The sequence below is a fragment of the Serinus canaria genome, chromosome 18 (genome assembly GCF_022539315.1).
Source record: "Serinus canaria isolate serCan28SL12 chromosome 18, serCan2020, whole genome shotgun sequence".
In the NCBI taxonomy this organism is placed as follows: domain Eukaryota; kingdom Metazoa; phylum Chordata; class Aves; order Passeriformes; family Fringillidae; genus Serinus; species Serinus canaria.
The window spans coordinates 6,449,533-6,467,385 of NC_066331.1; the positions used below are offsets into that span (position 1 = coordinate 6,449,533).

Genomic DNA, 17,853 nt, shown 5'->3' on the forward strand with positions numbered 1-17,853 from the left:
CAGGTAGTAAACTGGGAGTTTTGGGAACAATGAGTGAGGGAAAACAGGTGCTTTTAGAAGATTTTCATTAGGTATGGCCAGACTTCTCAGTTTTGACTGCAATTCTGACCAAGAACACCTAAATCCAGTTAAGAGACAAAGCAAACTTAGAAGATTGTTTTCTTTGTGAGGACTTTAAACTAGGGAACCCTAAAGGATTCAGAAAAATACCCTTGGAGGGTAATTCAGCCACTTCCACAGAATTTCAACCAGCAGCACTCCTGAGTCACCCACGGATCTTTTTCAGTAGCTGACCAGCCTGTAGAGCAGCTCTTTTATCAACATATTGCCCAATGTTTAATAACTTCAGCTTTTCTGGAATGTTAAAAATAATGTTTTCTTCTCAACAAACAGCTTTAGGGGGAATTTATTAGTCATCATGCAAATAAAATCAACAGTGCCTCTAATCTTACTGCGACATCATGCAGGTGTTTGTAATCCAAACAGAGACAGGTGGACTGAAACACAAACTTTTCAAAGGAAAGAAAGCTCAACAAAGTTTATAGAAATGCTGGAAGCCTTTTTAGTTATGCCTTTCCTTTTTACATTACCTAAAGAGAGCAAAGGTAACAGCTTGCAAGATTTCCAGACACAACAAGCTCTAATGGGAAGGGTGGAAATCAGGAAATGTGGGTCAACTATAATCACTTTGGTTATCTTTATTTTTTGTGACCCTGCAGATAAAGTTGTTGGTTTCAATCTGAATTTTTCTAGGTAGTAAGGTTGGATGTGATGATCTCAGAGGTCTTTTCCAACCTAGGCAATTCACTGATTTTAAGGAGAGTCACAAGAGTCTTCAGCTGACCATCCTGGCAGAGAGCAAGTGACACTCTGAACCTTACAGGCAATTTTCAGGGAAGACAAATGAGGAACCGATCTCTTCTTAGTAAAGTCTAAAGAAATGTCAAGACAGCTTGAGGCTGGAAGAAAGTTTTATCACCCTGGCACAAACAGTCAAAACAGACAAACCCATACCAGTTTTGACAAACTATAGTTTCAGGAGAGATAGGGCAGAGGTGGGAGTGTAAAATGTATTTTAAGAAACAGAGACAGAAGTGAAGGCAAGGAGGAAGCAGAAGCAACTTCTGCTTCCTCCATTCCAGTGGTCATCAGGGAGCTGAACTGCTGAATGCTTGAGCACTTCCAGGCTTAAGGATTCATCTTGTTCAAGTAGTCTTTGAGGACATGTAGAACATTACAGAAACAAAATTTAGCTGTCAAATATATGTACAACAGGTTCCCCTAATATAGCCTGGACAAGGCAAATTTGTCAAGCTGATGTTCATGTCACCAAAATTCATGCATTATTCAACTGCAAGGTTGGGGAAAATAGCATTTTAATTGCCAAATTTCATCTTTAAAAGTGTTCACTGTCCTTGGGTGCCACTTTCTCCTCATCTTCCTCCTTGCATTTGGTTCTTTTCCCTTCTTCTACAACTGCAGGATGCATGGATGCACTTTGAACCCTTGTTTCCCTCCCCCCTCCCAAGAATTTCCTTGATTACCTGTGCCCCCAGAAGTAGTAAAGATTAGAGCACAAAACCTGAACTGCACAGGAGCTCAGGGAAATAGCTCCAGAGCAAAAGTGGCAGATTTTCCAGAGGTACTCACAAAAGGTACACACTTCTGCAGCTCAAAATCCTACTTATTCTAAAATAAACCCACTTAGACTAGGAATCTAAGCATAGCTCTTTCCAAGCAGACCATAATCTATTGTTAACAGCAGTAGGTAAAAAACAGATCAAATGGTTAAAGTATTTTCATACTTCTGCTAAAGAAGGGTAGGTAACAAAAGAATACTCAAAATTTGACTGTACATCAGGACTTATAATGGCAAAATCTACTCAAGCTCAGCAAGAGTTGCACAAATTTAAAATTCTGTGCCAATTTCTCACAAACCAGAGGGCTGACTAGCTCATACTACAAGTCTTCAGTACTAGCAGAGCTGCTATGATTAGTGGAACCTGCTGCCTCATACATAACTCATGAAGAATTCCCCCCTTTCCTCCCAAGGGAAACAATTTTGCATAACAGCAGCACTTCCCCCCCCGCCCCCCAAGTAAACCTGTGGAGTTTTAGTACAAGTTAGAGCAAGAAGTAGGTTGGCTCCATGGAGAAAACATGAATTTCAGAGACAAATTATTTAAATAAGAGGTTTTAGAGACTAACAGTATAATTACAGTTCAGCTGAAGAGAGGGAAAAAAAAAAAAAAAAAAGGCAGCTTTCTGCTCTCTCTGCATGCAGTCCAGCTGCAGTGGAGCCAACAGGCAGCTCCCAACACTGCGTGCAGGCTGACACGAACTCATGCAAACCAGTAAATCCAGCAGGTACAAACAGAATAATTCGAGTCTGTTGAGTATTCTCTTATATTTTATTTATAAAGGGCAGTAACATTTGAACATCACCATTCTAAATTAATTACTCCACAGAGGCTGACAATCTACTTCCTAGACAGAAATAGCTGTTCTTAGCTTTTGCCTTATTCCAGTCACCACAGGATCAAAACCCAACTGATTTCATGAGTTCCCAATACCAGGACTATTTGCTTTTCACAACCTCAAATAGTTGGAGACAAAAGAATCCAAGATCAGGTGCAGAAATTCAAGTGAGCAGTCATTGCTGAAGGGAATAAAAAGCCTCTTAAGCTCTTCAAGACATTTAAAACATTTTGAAAATGGGCCTTTAGTCACTATCTATAGAAAAACACCATTCTTTACTTAAAGAGAGACATACAGGCTGAGGAAAATTATGAACACAACCATTTAAAATGCAAATTTCAGATGCATCTAGTCACTAATCAGGAAGTATTGTAGAGTAGCATCTGGGATTCAGGAATATAATAAATACCCTAAAAATAATTTTCATGAGCAGTTTTGGAGACTGTCAGTTCACTTTTTGCTCCATTAGAGCTCAGCTGTACAACTCCATGTGTTTAGCACACGTCATCACGAAAAAACACATTTTTAAGTTTGTTAAACCAATTCTCACTTGAGCTGTCACATGATGGCACCAATCATGCATACAAGCCATGGGAACAAGTTCAGGCTCCACCACAGACATTCTGCTTCACAACGTTTTCTGTTCCATTAGAACACCTACTCCCTAGGAGGTGTTACAAGATGTCTTCAAAGCTGAAGGCATGTGCCACACATACAGTGCTTTAAATACTCAGCAATAGGGCAGGAGCCTCTAAGTGACAAACAAGGACAAGCCCCAGGTTAGACAGATTGAAATGGACAATGCTGCTGGTCTGTCTAAAAAGATTTGGCTGTTTGAGGGAAAGAAACAACTTTATCCAGCATTTCCCAATGTAGAAAATTAAAACAATCCCAGCCCACCACAAAAGTCATAGAAATTAATCTCCTATCCCATTTTCTCTCTCAAGGGCCAAAGCATGCAAAAGCCACATTTATTTCCAAGTGTATATTAATTATTCCAGTCACTGGTGCTTGCACAGCCTGGGAGATAAGTGCCACTGTAGGACCAGCAAAGGAAATGAAAGAGCAAGAACAGCTGGGGGATAAAGCTGCAGATAAGAACTGTGTATCAAACTGCTGCAGTATCACTCTCCTGATCTACCTTCAAATGCAGAACACACACAAGTCACCCACTCATTTGCATTTTAAATCTAACACAATTTTCAGAGAAAACTGAAAATTGTAGCGATCAAAGGCAGCTTTCCTAGATAAATGAAGCAAGTAAAATATAAAACACTTGGACCTAATGCCTCTTTTTACTACTGCCCCAGTGAAAGAGATTGCTACACAAAGGCTCCATTTCTAAGGCTGTGAGACTGGGCAGAGAAAGAACAAATGCATTCCCTCGGTCACCTTCCTATGTCAATATTCTATTTCCAAGTCACAGCTCCATCTCCCTGGCTAGGACCCATCCCACTAGCACTGAAAAAATTAAGGGCAGGGGGAAGAAGGGAAATAGGCTTATCCTCTGCGACACTGTATTAATGAAGAGTAGCTGCTCAGACCTTAACTAACAAGGCAAAGTATTCATCCAGACTCCTGTGTGAGTTTTGTAATTCACATTAAATCCCACTGTGGGGTTATCTTTAGTCCAGCCACCTCAAGGTCAGTTTGGCTGCAGCTAAAGAAGATCCAGTCCCTTCTCTTGACCACACAATGCAGAAAAACCCATGGACCTGACAGATACCTCAGGTCCCACTGCTGCAACAACCCTCTGCTGTCACACCTGGAAAGGACATTCTGCAATTCAACACCACAGACAGAAGAAAGGTAATGCCAAAGACACATAGGAAAATCTCAAAACTCATCTCCACTAGGTTTGTTGTTTGTAAGTTGTTTGTTGTTACGGTTGTAAAATTAGCTTTGATTCTTCAAACCTTTTAAAATGCATATAAACAGAATTATTAAAAATTTAGCAAAGGTTGTAATTCAGGGATAAAGAGCAAGTATGGAAATCTGCCATCTTCAGTACAATAGCTTATAATACAATACTTCAGTCTCACAACAGTTGTGAAAATATCCAAACATTATCTTTAGTAGTTCTTCTAGTTTAGATTTCTACTGTAAAATTAATCAAGATTGGTAAATTAAAGCCCCTTTTTGCTCAGTTTGACATTATAAGATTTATTTGCTCCAGTGTTGTTAGAGCACTAATGTTTAATTTTCTTACATTTTCATAAAATAGGATTATTTTAGCCCAGCATTTTTTTTCCCTGACGTTCAGGCTTTAGTATTTGATTTATGGTATGTAGCCCTTGGCAATTTTAAAGCACAAGGGATTTTATCAGGGGGTCATATAGTTTACTCCTTGTTAGGCTGAGCTTTACACAGAAAAACTGGATTTCTTATCTTCCCTTGCTTAGTTGGAGCCTTATTAATTGTAGAGAGAAATCAGAAAAGTTTGACTATCACTACAAACAAGATCCCTCCTCCAGCAATTAGCAGGACTCTGCATACAAACTGGAAATCTATGAATACAACACTCCCAATCCTTAATACATGCCACTAAAAATCATAATCCCTCTTTTCTTCCCTCAAGCTGCGATCAAGCTTTTACCATTTTAATTTAAAACAAAAAATTAAATCAAAGATAGTTCATTAACACCAATAACATCTGTTATTCTTGGACATTCTGGATGTGAAGTTCTCACACAATCCCTAATCACAATAGTTAACACAATGGAGATGTCACCTGACCAAAGAGGGGAGGCAGCATCTTTGTGTTGCCAGTAAATAAAAACAAAAGCACGTCACGTTGGTTGCAGTTTGACAAGCAGGTTGAACAAAGCAGATAAATAATTTATCAAGCCAAAATGTGATTTGCTGCTATGCCTGTGCTAACACTTGTCTGTCATGCCTGACATATCACAAGCTGGACCTTGGAGAGAGGCTGTAACAGCTCCTCCATTAAACTGGCAAAGGCAGCTGAGCTTCAAATTAGCACCGTCTCCCTGGTTATCACAGAACGCAACACGTGCTAAGGCAGTGTCACAAAATCAGCTGAGCTGACCACTAGCTATAGTCACTGTGTGTTCAACACTCAGAACCCCTGCAGCCTTCAGGTAGCTCACAGAGCTCATTTTTCTCTGCTTTCAGGGACAAGTTTAAATAATCATCATAAAAACCCTCTAAATAAAAATAAAGATGCCATATTTAATGTGAAATGTGTTTAATCCTTGCTTGCAAAGACCACTTTACATCTTCAGACTGGAATACTTCGTTAACTATGTCTCCTGCACAGAACACGATATTCGTCTAAGCAGGTCCAAGCTCTTCTACAAATACAGAACACACACTTTGTTAAGATCAGCTATTTCCTTCCCGCACACTTCATCCCAATGCCTGCATAAGTCGGCTAATGGAACATAACCCATCTTCAGATTACTTTCAGATATTAGATAAACAGTATTTGAGAAGTTTGCACTCAAACCAGGCCTTGAACACTTCAGCAGATCAGAAGAATGAAGCCCCTTACAGCAGCAACTCTTTGTGACACAGATCTCCAACTGCCAGGCTGCCAAATCAACTACATTTCAGATAACTGTACTTGGTTTTATGTCTCTGTAGTGTTCTGACAGTTTTGCCATCTTAGACTGCAATATTGATCACACATTGATGGCAATTATCATCTTAATTCAAGGCCATCAGCCAGGGAACATGACCTAAGTACACCTCTACAAATCAACCATCACACAGAGCAAAGCTGCAACTCACATCTAAGTCTCAGAATAATGGAGCTCGGAAGGGCCTCTGGAAGACACCCAATTCACCCTCCTGCTCTAAGCAGTCTAATTAGATTAGAGTGCTCAGGGACTTGTCTGGGTATCTCCAAGGATGGTGATTCCACAACTTTTCTGGGCAACCTATTCTAATATTTGACCTATTTCACTATAAAGCACATAGTGCTAGCAATTTGACTGAATCATTAGTTCAGAAAATTGTTTCCCACATGTTAAAATCATCAAGACCACATGGAGTCCATCCCATTACAACAAATGGGAAATGATGGAGGAGTGTGTAAAGAAGGGAGAGGAAGGATGAATGTGAAGATGGCTTCACTCAAACCAGGAAAAATACTGGCACATCTCTTCAGCAAGCCTTGAATTTCTGTTCTCTAGGACAGACACCATGACACAACAGCCAAGGCAGGTGAACTCACAGAGGAGGGAAGGGAAAGAGCAGCAGGGAGACAGTGCTCCCCTCATTTATCATCTTCCTGCCTCTATTTGAAACTGTTCCACTCTATCCTGACATAGAAAAATGGTTTTCATGCAGGAACTGAAAATGCCACCTCAGCATCAACTGTTAGCAAACACTCAATTCTCTAAAGAGCTGACAAAGAAAACAAGTGTGGTGACAAACACTCATGTGGACAGAACCTGTGGCGACTGTCAAGTGTATGATCAGAACAGGAAAAGTGATCTTGACTTGGCCGAACCAAATTGCGAAGTGACCAAAATCCTATCAAGGAAATCTTCTTTTAGCACATAAGCTGGTTTGTGTATCACACAAAAGCAAAAACCTCAAAATTCAAGATGATGACCTTCCACTTAAAACACCACCTGAATAATTTGAGTCATAAAAACAATCTCTAAGCACCGCTGAATTCATTATCATGACATCTACTGGGAACAGTAGATTATTCACTTCTTTAGAAAAACACTTTTCAGCTATGCCCCAACCCTATGACAGAAGGAAAAAGAGGAAATGAAGCAGTAGATTATAGTTTAAAAACAAAACAATTCTAAAATTTAAGATACTAATTAATATATTTAGTGCTCCTGCATTAACCACACAGAAACAGTTCTCAGAGCACCATGGCATTAACTTTAGACTTCTGATTAGATTTAGGAGGAGTAGAGAAATTACAATGAGATAACAAAGAATGGTGATTTTTCTTTTCTCCCCCTGGTTCCTGCCAAACCATCAGCATGTATTAATACACTTTAGGTCTGGGTATTTGGCACTTAGCATGAAGTCTGATAGTTTTGGGGGACATAAACCTGAATAACAAATACTGAGACTGAATTTAACTCGTCCCAACTTCAATATATACGCGGAAAAAAAAAAAAGGGGTGAAGACTGTAAAGCCATCAGGACAACCGTAAACTGTTCAAAGTGAAAAAACAGTAAATCAAGATTACAAGTAGGAATCCCTCAGGTAGGAATCCCTCAGCTTCCTTATTTTACTTTTTTAAGTAACAGGATGGGCCACCTTCACCCCTCCCAGCAGGACTCCAGTCACGAACAAGTTCCTGTGAAGCAACAGGAAAAGCATGAAGCTGAAGAGCTCCAGCACTGTCAGAAAGAAGCAGCAATCTTGCCTTTCTTTGGAAAAGGCTCAGCAAGTAGTATTTAGAGCATGTGAAGTTTAGAGAAAGCTGTCAGTGAGCATCTCCTGAGAGGCAGTACCACACACTGCTACAGAGCCATTAAGCAGAAGGGTAGGGGACCCACTGTCCTGCCAGGGTTACAGAAACCATAGAAGCAGCTTTTACCACATAATGCCCACAAGGAAAAAAAAAAAAAAAAAAAGAGGCCAAGCACTTTTCCTCTTCACTCAGCTGTTTTACAATTGCAAGCCAAAGGTCAACTATCTTCACTCACTTCTGGAAACCAGCCACAAGATTACTAACAACCAGCTTAATGGCTCCAGTTCAAGTGCTATTCAATCAGGTCCTGAATCTGTGGGTAGGCAGCAGTAATGGCACATGACATCATAGGCAAGTTATCTGCTGAGGTCAGAGCAGCCAGACTGGGCATCTCTGCCTTCTCTCCTCACAGGGAGAAACATGGCCTTCCAAGGACTGGAAATTAAACTCTTAAGAGATTTTGTTCTTGCCTTGTGTGACACATTTTGATATAAATCAATGCTCTGCCATCCTCTAACAGCCAGATCTGGTTCTCTGGAATGCATCACCACAGGTGTCTCACAGTTGAAAGACTTCACTATGCATCAAGTAACACAGGCCTTCAGCAAGGGACACTGAAGGGTGCGGTACAAGTTTATTCCTCTTCCCAACTCCTTTGAGGACAGGAGGATTGACCTGGTTAATGAGAGACATCACACGGGCACATGACTGGGATACCCTAAGATTTCTCAGTCATGAGCCGAGCTCTAACAAACAGATCTGACATTTTGGGTGGAAATTAATTTCCACAACCACAAACACATTTGAAGTGAAACAGATTTTTCAAAGCAACAAAGTTTGTCAGTATGGGTAAACTGGAATGGTTCTAACTCATTTGGATTTATTTGTCTGAAATTTGCCAGCTTTACACATGAATCTCACCACACTGCACAGAATTCAGCTCAACTATGTGATGAAGGATTCCGGAAAGTCCTGATGCTTCCGCTGACTTTAGTGAAAATCTTGAGCAATTTACCATTTCTATGGCTCAGTTTATGCATCAAGGAGGTAAACATGTAAAACTTGTGAGCATTTTCATATGAATATGAGCTGAAAAGAAAGGAAATACAGATTGAAAACTGTGTATAAATGCTTTGAGGAAGTGTTCAGCCTAGGTTTAGGGTAAAGAAGGAAAATCCTTTGTATTCTAGGAAAAATATAATTATTAATGCAGTGTAACAGTACACGTTTCTATTTGTGTGACAAAATTGGTCACCTATGGGATGACATCAAGTAGACAAGACTCAAGAACATATTACTGTCAGCCACTGTGCACAGATGTAAGACTTTTAACACAGACTAAACTTCAAAAACATAAAAAAAATGTATTTTTCCTTTACTTCTTAGAGAACATATTTTTTAACAAATGAAAATTTTATTTTTCATATACTTAAATAAACTTCTAGCCCATACTAAATGAAAATAGCTGAGAATACACTTTACAATAAACTATATTTCATTAAACTTAATTTTTCCTTCCTGTTCACCATTTTCTAAAAGCTGACTTCAGCTATGCTTTACTTCAAATACACTGTAAAAGGTGAGGGCAGCTAGTAGTAACCCAAAATAGAAGAATACAGCTCAGGTTTAAAAAAAAAAAAAAAAAAAAAAAAAAGACAAGGTTATCACAAAAGGTTTCCAAAATTCTGACAGCCTTAAACATTTAAAAATAGCTCTAGGAAATATCCTGGTAATTTATACACACAGTGGCACCAAGGTCTATAGTCCTAACAGCAGTTTTTTGGCCAATTATGGGGCGGGGATGTGTAGGACATACACAGATGCAATCATTTTATAAGTTAAAATCCCAAAGCATGATATGCTTTAGCAACCTTCATCTGTTTATTGCCTCACACTTTTAACAAAGCCACAGTTGAAATATCAGCTATAAAAGATACATAGTAGTTTTACAGATAAGCTAGAAAAAAAAACTTTTATTTTAAAATAGTAGTTAAAATCAAGCCCTTTCCTGGCAAAAGTGTTGAGCAGATGAGTAATCCCACTGAGGTCTGCAGGACTTGATTTGTCAGCACACACACAGTTACCTCCTTACGTCTGCAGGAAAAGCACCTCTCAAAACTGCTTCTACTCCAAGCATTTTAGAAAAAAAGCAGCTTAAAGATACCTTAATACCAAATATATCACACTAGGAAGGTGAAGCCCACCTTTATGGAGAAATAGTGATGATGAATGAATTCCATTAAAGCATTTTGCAATATGGCTCTTATTACTTGGAAGGAACAAAGCTCTGAGCTAAGGCCAAATCACTAAGGATTTTTGTATTTTACTCCCCCCCAAAATAAAATTTTGGGCTTGTTCTGTGTGTCCAGTTTTATTACTGTTGTAGAAACTCAACTGTTTTTTAAAATTCCTGTAATATAGTCAAGATGAAACCTAAAAAGCCTTTGATATATTGAAAGAACTATAGACTAAAATTCCTCTAATGCACTCCAACATTCACTTACATCTGCACAGATCCATTATATATTCAGCCACAAGCTTATCACTCCAGTTCATCACAACTGAAGATAAAACTCAGTTTCAATATTTAGCCTGATGCTAAAAGATTATCTACTGAGAAATAATCCAATCACTGTTCTTTGATATTAGAATCCTTGGCAGGAGGCAAAGAAAAGGAATACCAAATTGATCTTGATTACTTCATGGGGCTTCCTCTCATAATCTCTACACTGAATTCTCCTTTATCTTGTACTTCTGCTTATTTGCTGCTGTGTTTATGACTAAGTTTTCAAATATTCCAATCTCAGAAGAGAGAATTGAGAGACTTTGGGATGCATGCTTGATACTGAAACAAAACAGCCACTCCTGCTCTCAGAGGTGTGACTGGGATTTAGAAGATCTTGAGGCTTCGTATAAAAAGGAGATGGCATTCTCTGGGGTCCCAAAAGAGGGTCAAGTTAGACGGACAGGAAGAGACTCAGAGAGAAACTGAACAGCCCAGGGGTAAAGAGGGAACTCCCGAGCCCGAGCCCTCCACTTACCTTAAGGATATCGCCCCGTTTGAAGCTCAGCTCGTCATCCGCGGTGGCTTTGAAGTCGTACTTGGCGATGGCTTCCATGCTGGGTCTGCCGCGCCCGGCGGTGCGGGCGGTGGGCAGGAAGCGCTCCCCGAAGCCTCCGCTCCCCCCGCGGCGGCGGCTCCCAGATCCGTGCGAGGCGCCGGCCCCGTCTCTCACATACAGGGAGACCGGGGGACGATCCGCCCTAGAGGAGGAGGAGGAGGAAGAGACGGACCATTAGGGGAAGTGGCACGGATCGATGGCCGGGGCCGCGCCCAGCGCCGCTCCCTCCGCCCGGCGCGGCGCGGCCGCCGCTTCCTCCCGCAGCCGCTCGCCCGGGCCCGGCTCGCCCGAGTGACGCGTCCCGCGGCCAATGACAGCCCCGGCGCTGCCGGGGGCGGGAGCGGCACCGCCACCGGCCCGCCGGGAGCCACAGCCGGACCTCGCCCCGGGAATCGCGGCGTCCCGCGGCGGAGCTCTGCAGGGCGGGCCCTCCCCGCTCCCGCCTCTCCCGGGGATCTCTCCCGCTCCTCGCAGCGGTAATTACAGCAATGTAACGGGAGGAGGACGGGGCCAGCCGGCCCCCCGAGGGCCCGGGAGGAGAGGCCCGGGCTCGGCACCAGGCGACCGGCACAGCCCGCGGTAGGCGAGGGGATGCGCTCCGCTCCCAACCGGCTGCCCTGGGAAAGACCCGTCTGGAGATGCCCGCACCGATGGTTTGGGTTCTGCCATTCATACAGCTCATGTCATTTAAATACAAGCTAGACAAAGCAGAGTGCTATTGGGTTTTTGGAATGGAAATGCCTATCAGAAAGTGTCCTCAAATAATATGACACAGAAACAAAAGTTTGGGCTGACTCTAAGTAAAAACAACCATCAGGAAATTCCAGTGCTTTGAGCAGCAGAACACGTTAAAAAAATCTTTGTAATTCAGTGTGACAATCAGCAAGTTTGTGTCTCTTACCGGCTCGGAGAAGACATTAAATCAAACCTGGCAAGTCGTATTATACACACCGAAACCACTGAAAAGGCTTAAATCCTGCCCTCGGGTTTGAATAGGAATGATTTTCTATAACTCCAACTACACTTGGTAACACAGAAGCTAAATAATCAGGAAAAAAAATCACCAAAACACAAGAAAGACAGTCTGTAAGTTAAAACCCACCATGAATACCCCCTTGAAGAGCTAGCAGAGAGCTGGCACTTGTCAATGACAATTCAAGACCAAAGAGATCTGACAAACACTGGTGAACCCACGCACCTGCTAATTCAGGCTCTGTGGTTGTGGCCCAGAAAGAGCCCTGCTGCATGCAAAGGCAGCAGATGGCAACAGCAATTTTTCATTTCAGAGAAAAACCTGCCTTACATAAATGCAGTTCAGCAATTAACATGCTTATATTCCATGAGCCCCATGTTTGCCCAACCTTCAGTTCCCTGTAGAGAATAACTAAGCTCGAGGCAAACACTGGAACTGAGATTCTATCACAGGAATCTGGCAGAATGAGAGGAGGTATTTACAGGATTCACCTTGATCAAAAAAAACCAGCTTAGCAGGGTCCCCACATGGACAGAGCTTTGGGATTTCTCTGGTCTTCCTACACAGCACTACTGAAATGTGAGCAAGGCTGAAAACAGAGTCATCTTTCACAAAGACCCCAACAGAACAAGCTCTCTGTGCTACCATAACCAATGGAAATGAATGTACTGGATCCAAGCTTTGATCAACACACATAATGAAATCCGTTAAGTGGATCATCTTGACTACATTTTGGTAATTATGAAAGACTTAATTTTAGTCTCAAGGCCGACGAAAAACCTTTCTGATGTAAGTCTTTCACATCATACCAGCACACTCATCCAAACAGCAATAATTACTTCCCTTCACCAGGAGTATTTTCTCTTTGCTGTTTCTACTGTGTTGTGCTCACCATCTCCTCACCTTTCCAATCTGCCCTCTTGGGTTTGTCAACTGATGGTACTGATAATTTTCTGCTATAATAGCACCATTAAAAGGCAACATGAATGCCAGTGTATGAAGCAGTGGAAAATGCAAACAGCTCAACGCTTGTTGTCTACCTGTCCTGTATCTTCCATGGTAAACATAATCTATTTCTAGTCCTTCTTAAATATTACTGGAAGCAACCTTTGGGTGTTTCTAACACCACCACACCACATGTGAAGACAAACACCTTCAGCCAAGGGAGCATGGCCTGAAAACCCCAAGTTCCAAACCTAACAATGTAACATCAAGTTGCACAACTTAAAGTATACACTAAAGGCTTGAGACACATTTAAAGAAAGAAACTGCTTCAACTTATAAATATGCCTTTTTGGGGGGCACACAAGTATTGCTATCCAGCACTGCACTACCAGCTAATAATTACTCTTTTTTTAACTTTTTTTACTCTTTTTTGTAACTGTTAATACACAACTTAGAGAAACTGATCCAGCATTTCCAGAACTATACTGGCATTTCCCTGAGCTTAGTAACAGCACAATGTCAGGAAATTTTCCAGCAAAATTCAAAATGAAAGAGATTCATCATGCAATACTCTTTAAACATGCATTAGTACTACTACCACCATCAGATATGTTGTCAACATACAAAGGAGTGAAGTTTCCAGGTAACAATATTAAGAGCAGCTGCAGTGTAGAAGAAAACTTTAACCTTCCTGACTTTAGACAAAAGTGTAGCTGAAGTTTAGGCACTAAAGTTACATCTGAAAGAGGGAAAAGCTTTGAAAATATGTACAAAGATACTCACACAGCAAATGTCAGGAAAGATGAAGTGAAGGCATAATTCCCTTAAAGTCTCTTAAGGAAGCATTTTCTGCTTAGACTCTTGTTAAATAAGTTCTTACATTCAGCCATGTCATTATTAAAACATGAGCAAACCAACTGTGTGAGTGGGGAAAAAAGCACAGCTGTATCTGCTTCAGGCAGAGAGCAGTGCAACAGGACACCTTACTGCAGTGAGCCCAGTCCACAGACTGCAATGGAGTAAGACTGGTATAAATTAATAACAGTCAATATATGAACACAATGATTACATATTACAGAAATTATCAGATGATCTTGCTAGAGAAATGACTAAGACTTCTCAAAATATCAAGGTTTCTCGCCTTAGTGTGACTTGGGTTAAGACTTCCTTTGCTCTCAAAAATACGGGGAGGGCTGAGAGGAAGAAAAGGCAGCAGATGCAGCCAACAGTAAATGCTCATTAGTAGTAGTGCTGCAGCTCAAGATGGAATAAAAGTAATTATAAAGACAAACGTCCCTGTTGTGGCCAACAGGAAACAATTCTCATGTTCACTTCAACAGATATTTCAAAAAGCACACAGGCAAAGGTGAACTTTTTACACTACTCTTAGAAACAGCATGGTTTTTAAACAAAAGAGAGCATTCTCATTGTTCTCTTTTCACTGTTTTACTGCTCTTCTGGAAAGTGATACAGGCAGGAATAGAACAACAGTTTAGAAAAGCCAAAGAGGGGCAAGATAGATTCACTGGGAGATTTTGGAAAGGATCAGGTCCTAAACTTCATCAGCTGTTTTAGGACAAAACATTACTGAGGGTGGTAAAAAGAAAAATGTGTGCATACATCATCTGCAAGACATGCAGAAATACAAGTGTCAGACTCTAGACAAAAGAATAGAAAGTTAAAATTGTAAGGGCAGAACACTAATTCAAATTAACCAAATAAGGAAGTATAACATAATAAAGGAACAAAGTAAAATATAAATTATATCATTAACATATAAACCCCAGAACATTCAGGATCGCAAATTATCCCACTGATCTACCACCTTAAAGTGATTCAACTTCCTTCAGCACCAGACAACTCAAGATATCACTTACAAAACTAAGCTACAGCACAAAGCACAGATAATACTTATCAGATCAAAACATTTTATCAGGTAACAGAAAACTTCACCTCTGCCAGAATTTATTCACTGGCAGTTCTTCTTCTTCTTTTTTTTTTTTCTTATTTTAAACTGTCTAAAACTGCTTTAAATGTTACAAGCTTAGTTGGTATTATGAAATACTCAAAATACTGCATGACAATCAACCTAAGAGATGACAACAACTGAAAGGTCTTTTAATGGCACAAATACTCAATATCCAAAGTTGGCACAGAAATAGATTACAAACAACACTGTGTTTGAAAATTCATTAACCATCTGTGGTCCTTCAGATTTTGTCCTTTAACCTTGAGCATTTAATAGTTTTTGAAACAAAGAATTAAGTTCCCTAAGCACCGTATCTATGAACTGCTCTTGCAGTTACTGACTGTGCTACAGAATAGTTTTCACTGTAGGTTATAAAAGAGGTGTCTGAGTCAGATGTTGTGGGAGTTAACAAGGCCGCGTCCTTGTCTTCTAAGATTATTTGAAACTATATTGGCAAGTCAAACCTTATCCCACAAAACCAGCACTGGTTCTCAAGAAGGAAGTTTATAAGAGAAGGAAGAGGGCAAGAGAAAAACGTCCTTCTCCGTCATAGAAACTCACGTTTGAAGCATGACCCCAAATGTTTTTGGAGACAGGGCGGCAGGAATGTTATCCTGCCTACAGGGTACTCGCAGCCTTTCAACCTTTGGAAGCGGCCTTAAGTTATGGAGCTCTTTTTGAGGAATACAAAGGACAAGCCCCAAGAACCACGACCAGCCAGCACTCCCCAGCCGTAGGGCAGAGAGAAAAGCGACCCCCGCCCGGTGTTCTCTGTGCGTAAGCCGGGAATCTCGCCGAGCAGATGACGCCTCTGGAGCCCAGAGCTTATTTCAACCACCCCCCCCCCCCCCCAACCAGCACAGCCCGCATCCTCCCCACCCCCCCAGGAAGGCCGGGGCCCGGCGGGACACGGGGCCAGCGCCGAGGCGAGACCTGCGGAGCGCAGCGAGGAGAGCGGAACACCGCGAGGCCCAGGCCGCGGCACCAGGGGCTCAGCGTGTGCCCTCCCCGCTCCCCGCCCCGGCACGGCCCCCGGCGGGCGGCGGCCCTCCACAAGCCCAGACTCACCGCGCAGCGCTGGGCACTCCCGCCGCCTGCCCGGCCCCGCGCGGCCCGGCCCGGCCGCCGCTCCAGCGCCGCCTCAGCCGCCGCTCCGGCCCCGGCCCGGCCCCCCGCCCGCCGCGCCGCCGGTCCCACAGCAAGTCTCGCGAGAGCCGCCGTATCAGTGCCCTCCGCAGGAGAGGAGCCTGCGCGCTCACGGCCCCGTCGGGACCGCGGGCAAGCCCCGCACATGCGCAGTACCGGGCCGACCTGCCCTGCCCTATCCCTGGACGTCCGCCTCAGGAGCGGACCGGGAGGTGCGGGGTGCGTGTCGGAGCGAGCGCGGAGCGGAGGGGACAGGCAGCATCCGAGCAGCGCGGCAGCACGGGCCAAATACTTGAAAGGAGGGTGTAGCCAGGCGGGGGTCGGGCTCTTCCAAACAGCTAGCCATAGGACAAAAGGGCAAAGTGAAAGCTGCGGCAGGGGAGGTTCTAGTTGTACATCAACAAGAATTTTTCCACCGACATGGTTATTAACGACTGCAACTGGCTGCCCAGGAGGTGGTGGAGGCACCGTCCCTGCAGGTGTTTAAGGAAAGACGGAACGTGGCACTCAGTGCCATGGTCTGGTTGATGTCGTGGTGTTGGATCATAGGTTAGCCTCGCTGGTCTCCGAGGTCTTTTCTAACAAAATTCTGTGATACTGCTATCGAGGCTCTATCTCCTCCTCAGTGTCTGGAGGAGAAATCACGCTGGCTTTGTGCACAATACTTGCCTAATTTGTCAGTGTCTCCACTGGTCTGTAACACAGAGCCACCTACCACACCATGGAGCCAACAGGGAGGAATTTATTGAGAAATTCTCTAACTACCAGAGATACACCTCAGCTTGTCCAGGCAGTGTTTGAGCAGACATCCAGGGGTGCAGAGCTGCTCACCAAGCTCAGAGCAAAGAACACACCTGGTCAGCCGTTTCTTGACAACTGCCATCTTTCCTGAGCAGTGATTAAGGCACTCGTGCTTTAAGAACAAATAGTTTAATCACACATGGCAATAACAGCATCCACAGAGGCCAAAATTCAGATTGCACGGGCAACTAATGTCACAGTTGGCATGGATGACGCTCCTGACATTCTTACACCTTGAAAATACTTTTAATTATAAAGTAAAGCAGTTGCTCAGGTAAATGCCTAAGTCCTTTGATAAAGGCATAAATAAAAAGCTTTTCTCTGGCTTTAGAAAGGAAAGGTGGTTTCTGAATATGAAAAGCCTTTCTAGCACTGTACTCCCATCACCTGAAGGAATGAGTTACTACAGAGTTACTTTTATCCCTCCCCCACCTCCAAAAAGATGCCAAGACTGGAAGTGGGCACTCAAAGTGGGCACAGCCATAGTGTCCAGACATCAACTGCAGGGCCCACAGCTGGGCTCATGTAAATTTAGGATTGTTGTGGACCAAAGTCTACAATTTAGGCATAGGTAATGGATATTTTGTTGTATGACAGAGATGCACATTTTCATCCTCCAATTAAACCCTTTTTTAAAAAATAAACCATGACACTGGTTGCTCTCCTCAGCTGGAGTCTGCCAGGGTGGTTATGGTTACATCTATACCAAAACCAGAGTACCATTAAAATATTTACCACAACCTCAAACAATCCAGCTTATAAATAGTGTTCTGCAAACACTGCCTGCTAACATTCTCATTATAAACACTTAAGCAGCTTGATAAAGACTGGATTAAATTTGAGCTTTAAACCCTTGGCAAGTTAATTTTCTCATCCTCACAATATTGTCTTTAAGGGGTTTTAACTTATTCCCAGGTTTTGGGGGAAGATGTGAGTTCATACTTCATTCAAAACATTGGAAAGGGTGGAGAAAATGAGCTTTAGGCGTTGAGATGTTACAAATGTTTC

General features: G+C 42.5%; 1 protein-coding gene across 1 annotated transcript in view; it reads right to left on the bottom strand.

The window, feature by feature from the left end:
• GRB2 (growth factor receptor bound protein 2) overlaps positions 1 to 16,120 on the bottom strand; it is a 50,669-nt gene extending 34,549 nt beyond the window's left edge. The window contains exons 1-2 of the mRNA XM_050981398.1: positions 15,967 to 16,120; positions 10,931 to 11,153 (exon numbers count right to left, since the gene is read on the bottom strand). Coding sequence (XP_050837355.1) covers positions 10,931 to 11,008 — 78 coding nt within the window. The 5' untranslated portion in view covers positions 11,009 to 11,153; positions 15,967 to 16,120. The remainder of the gene's footprint in view (positions 1 to 10,930; positions 11,154 to 15,966) is intronic.
• Positions 16,121 to 17,853: the final 1,733 nt, after the last annotated feature.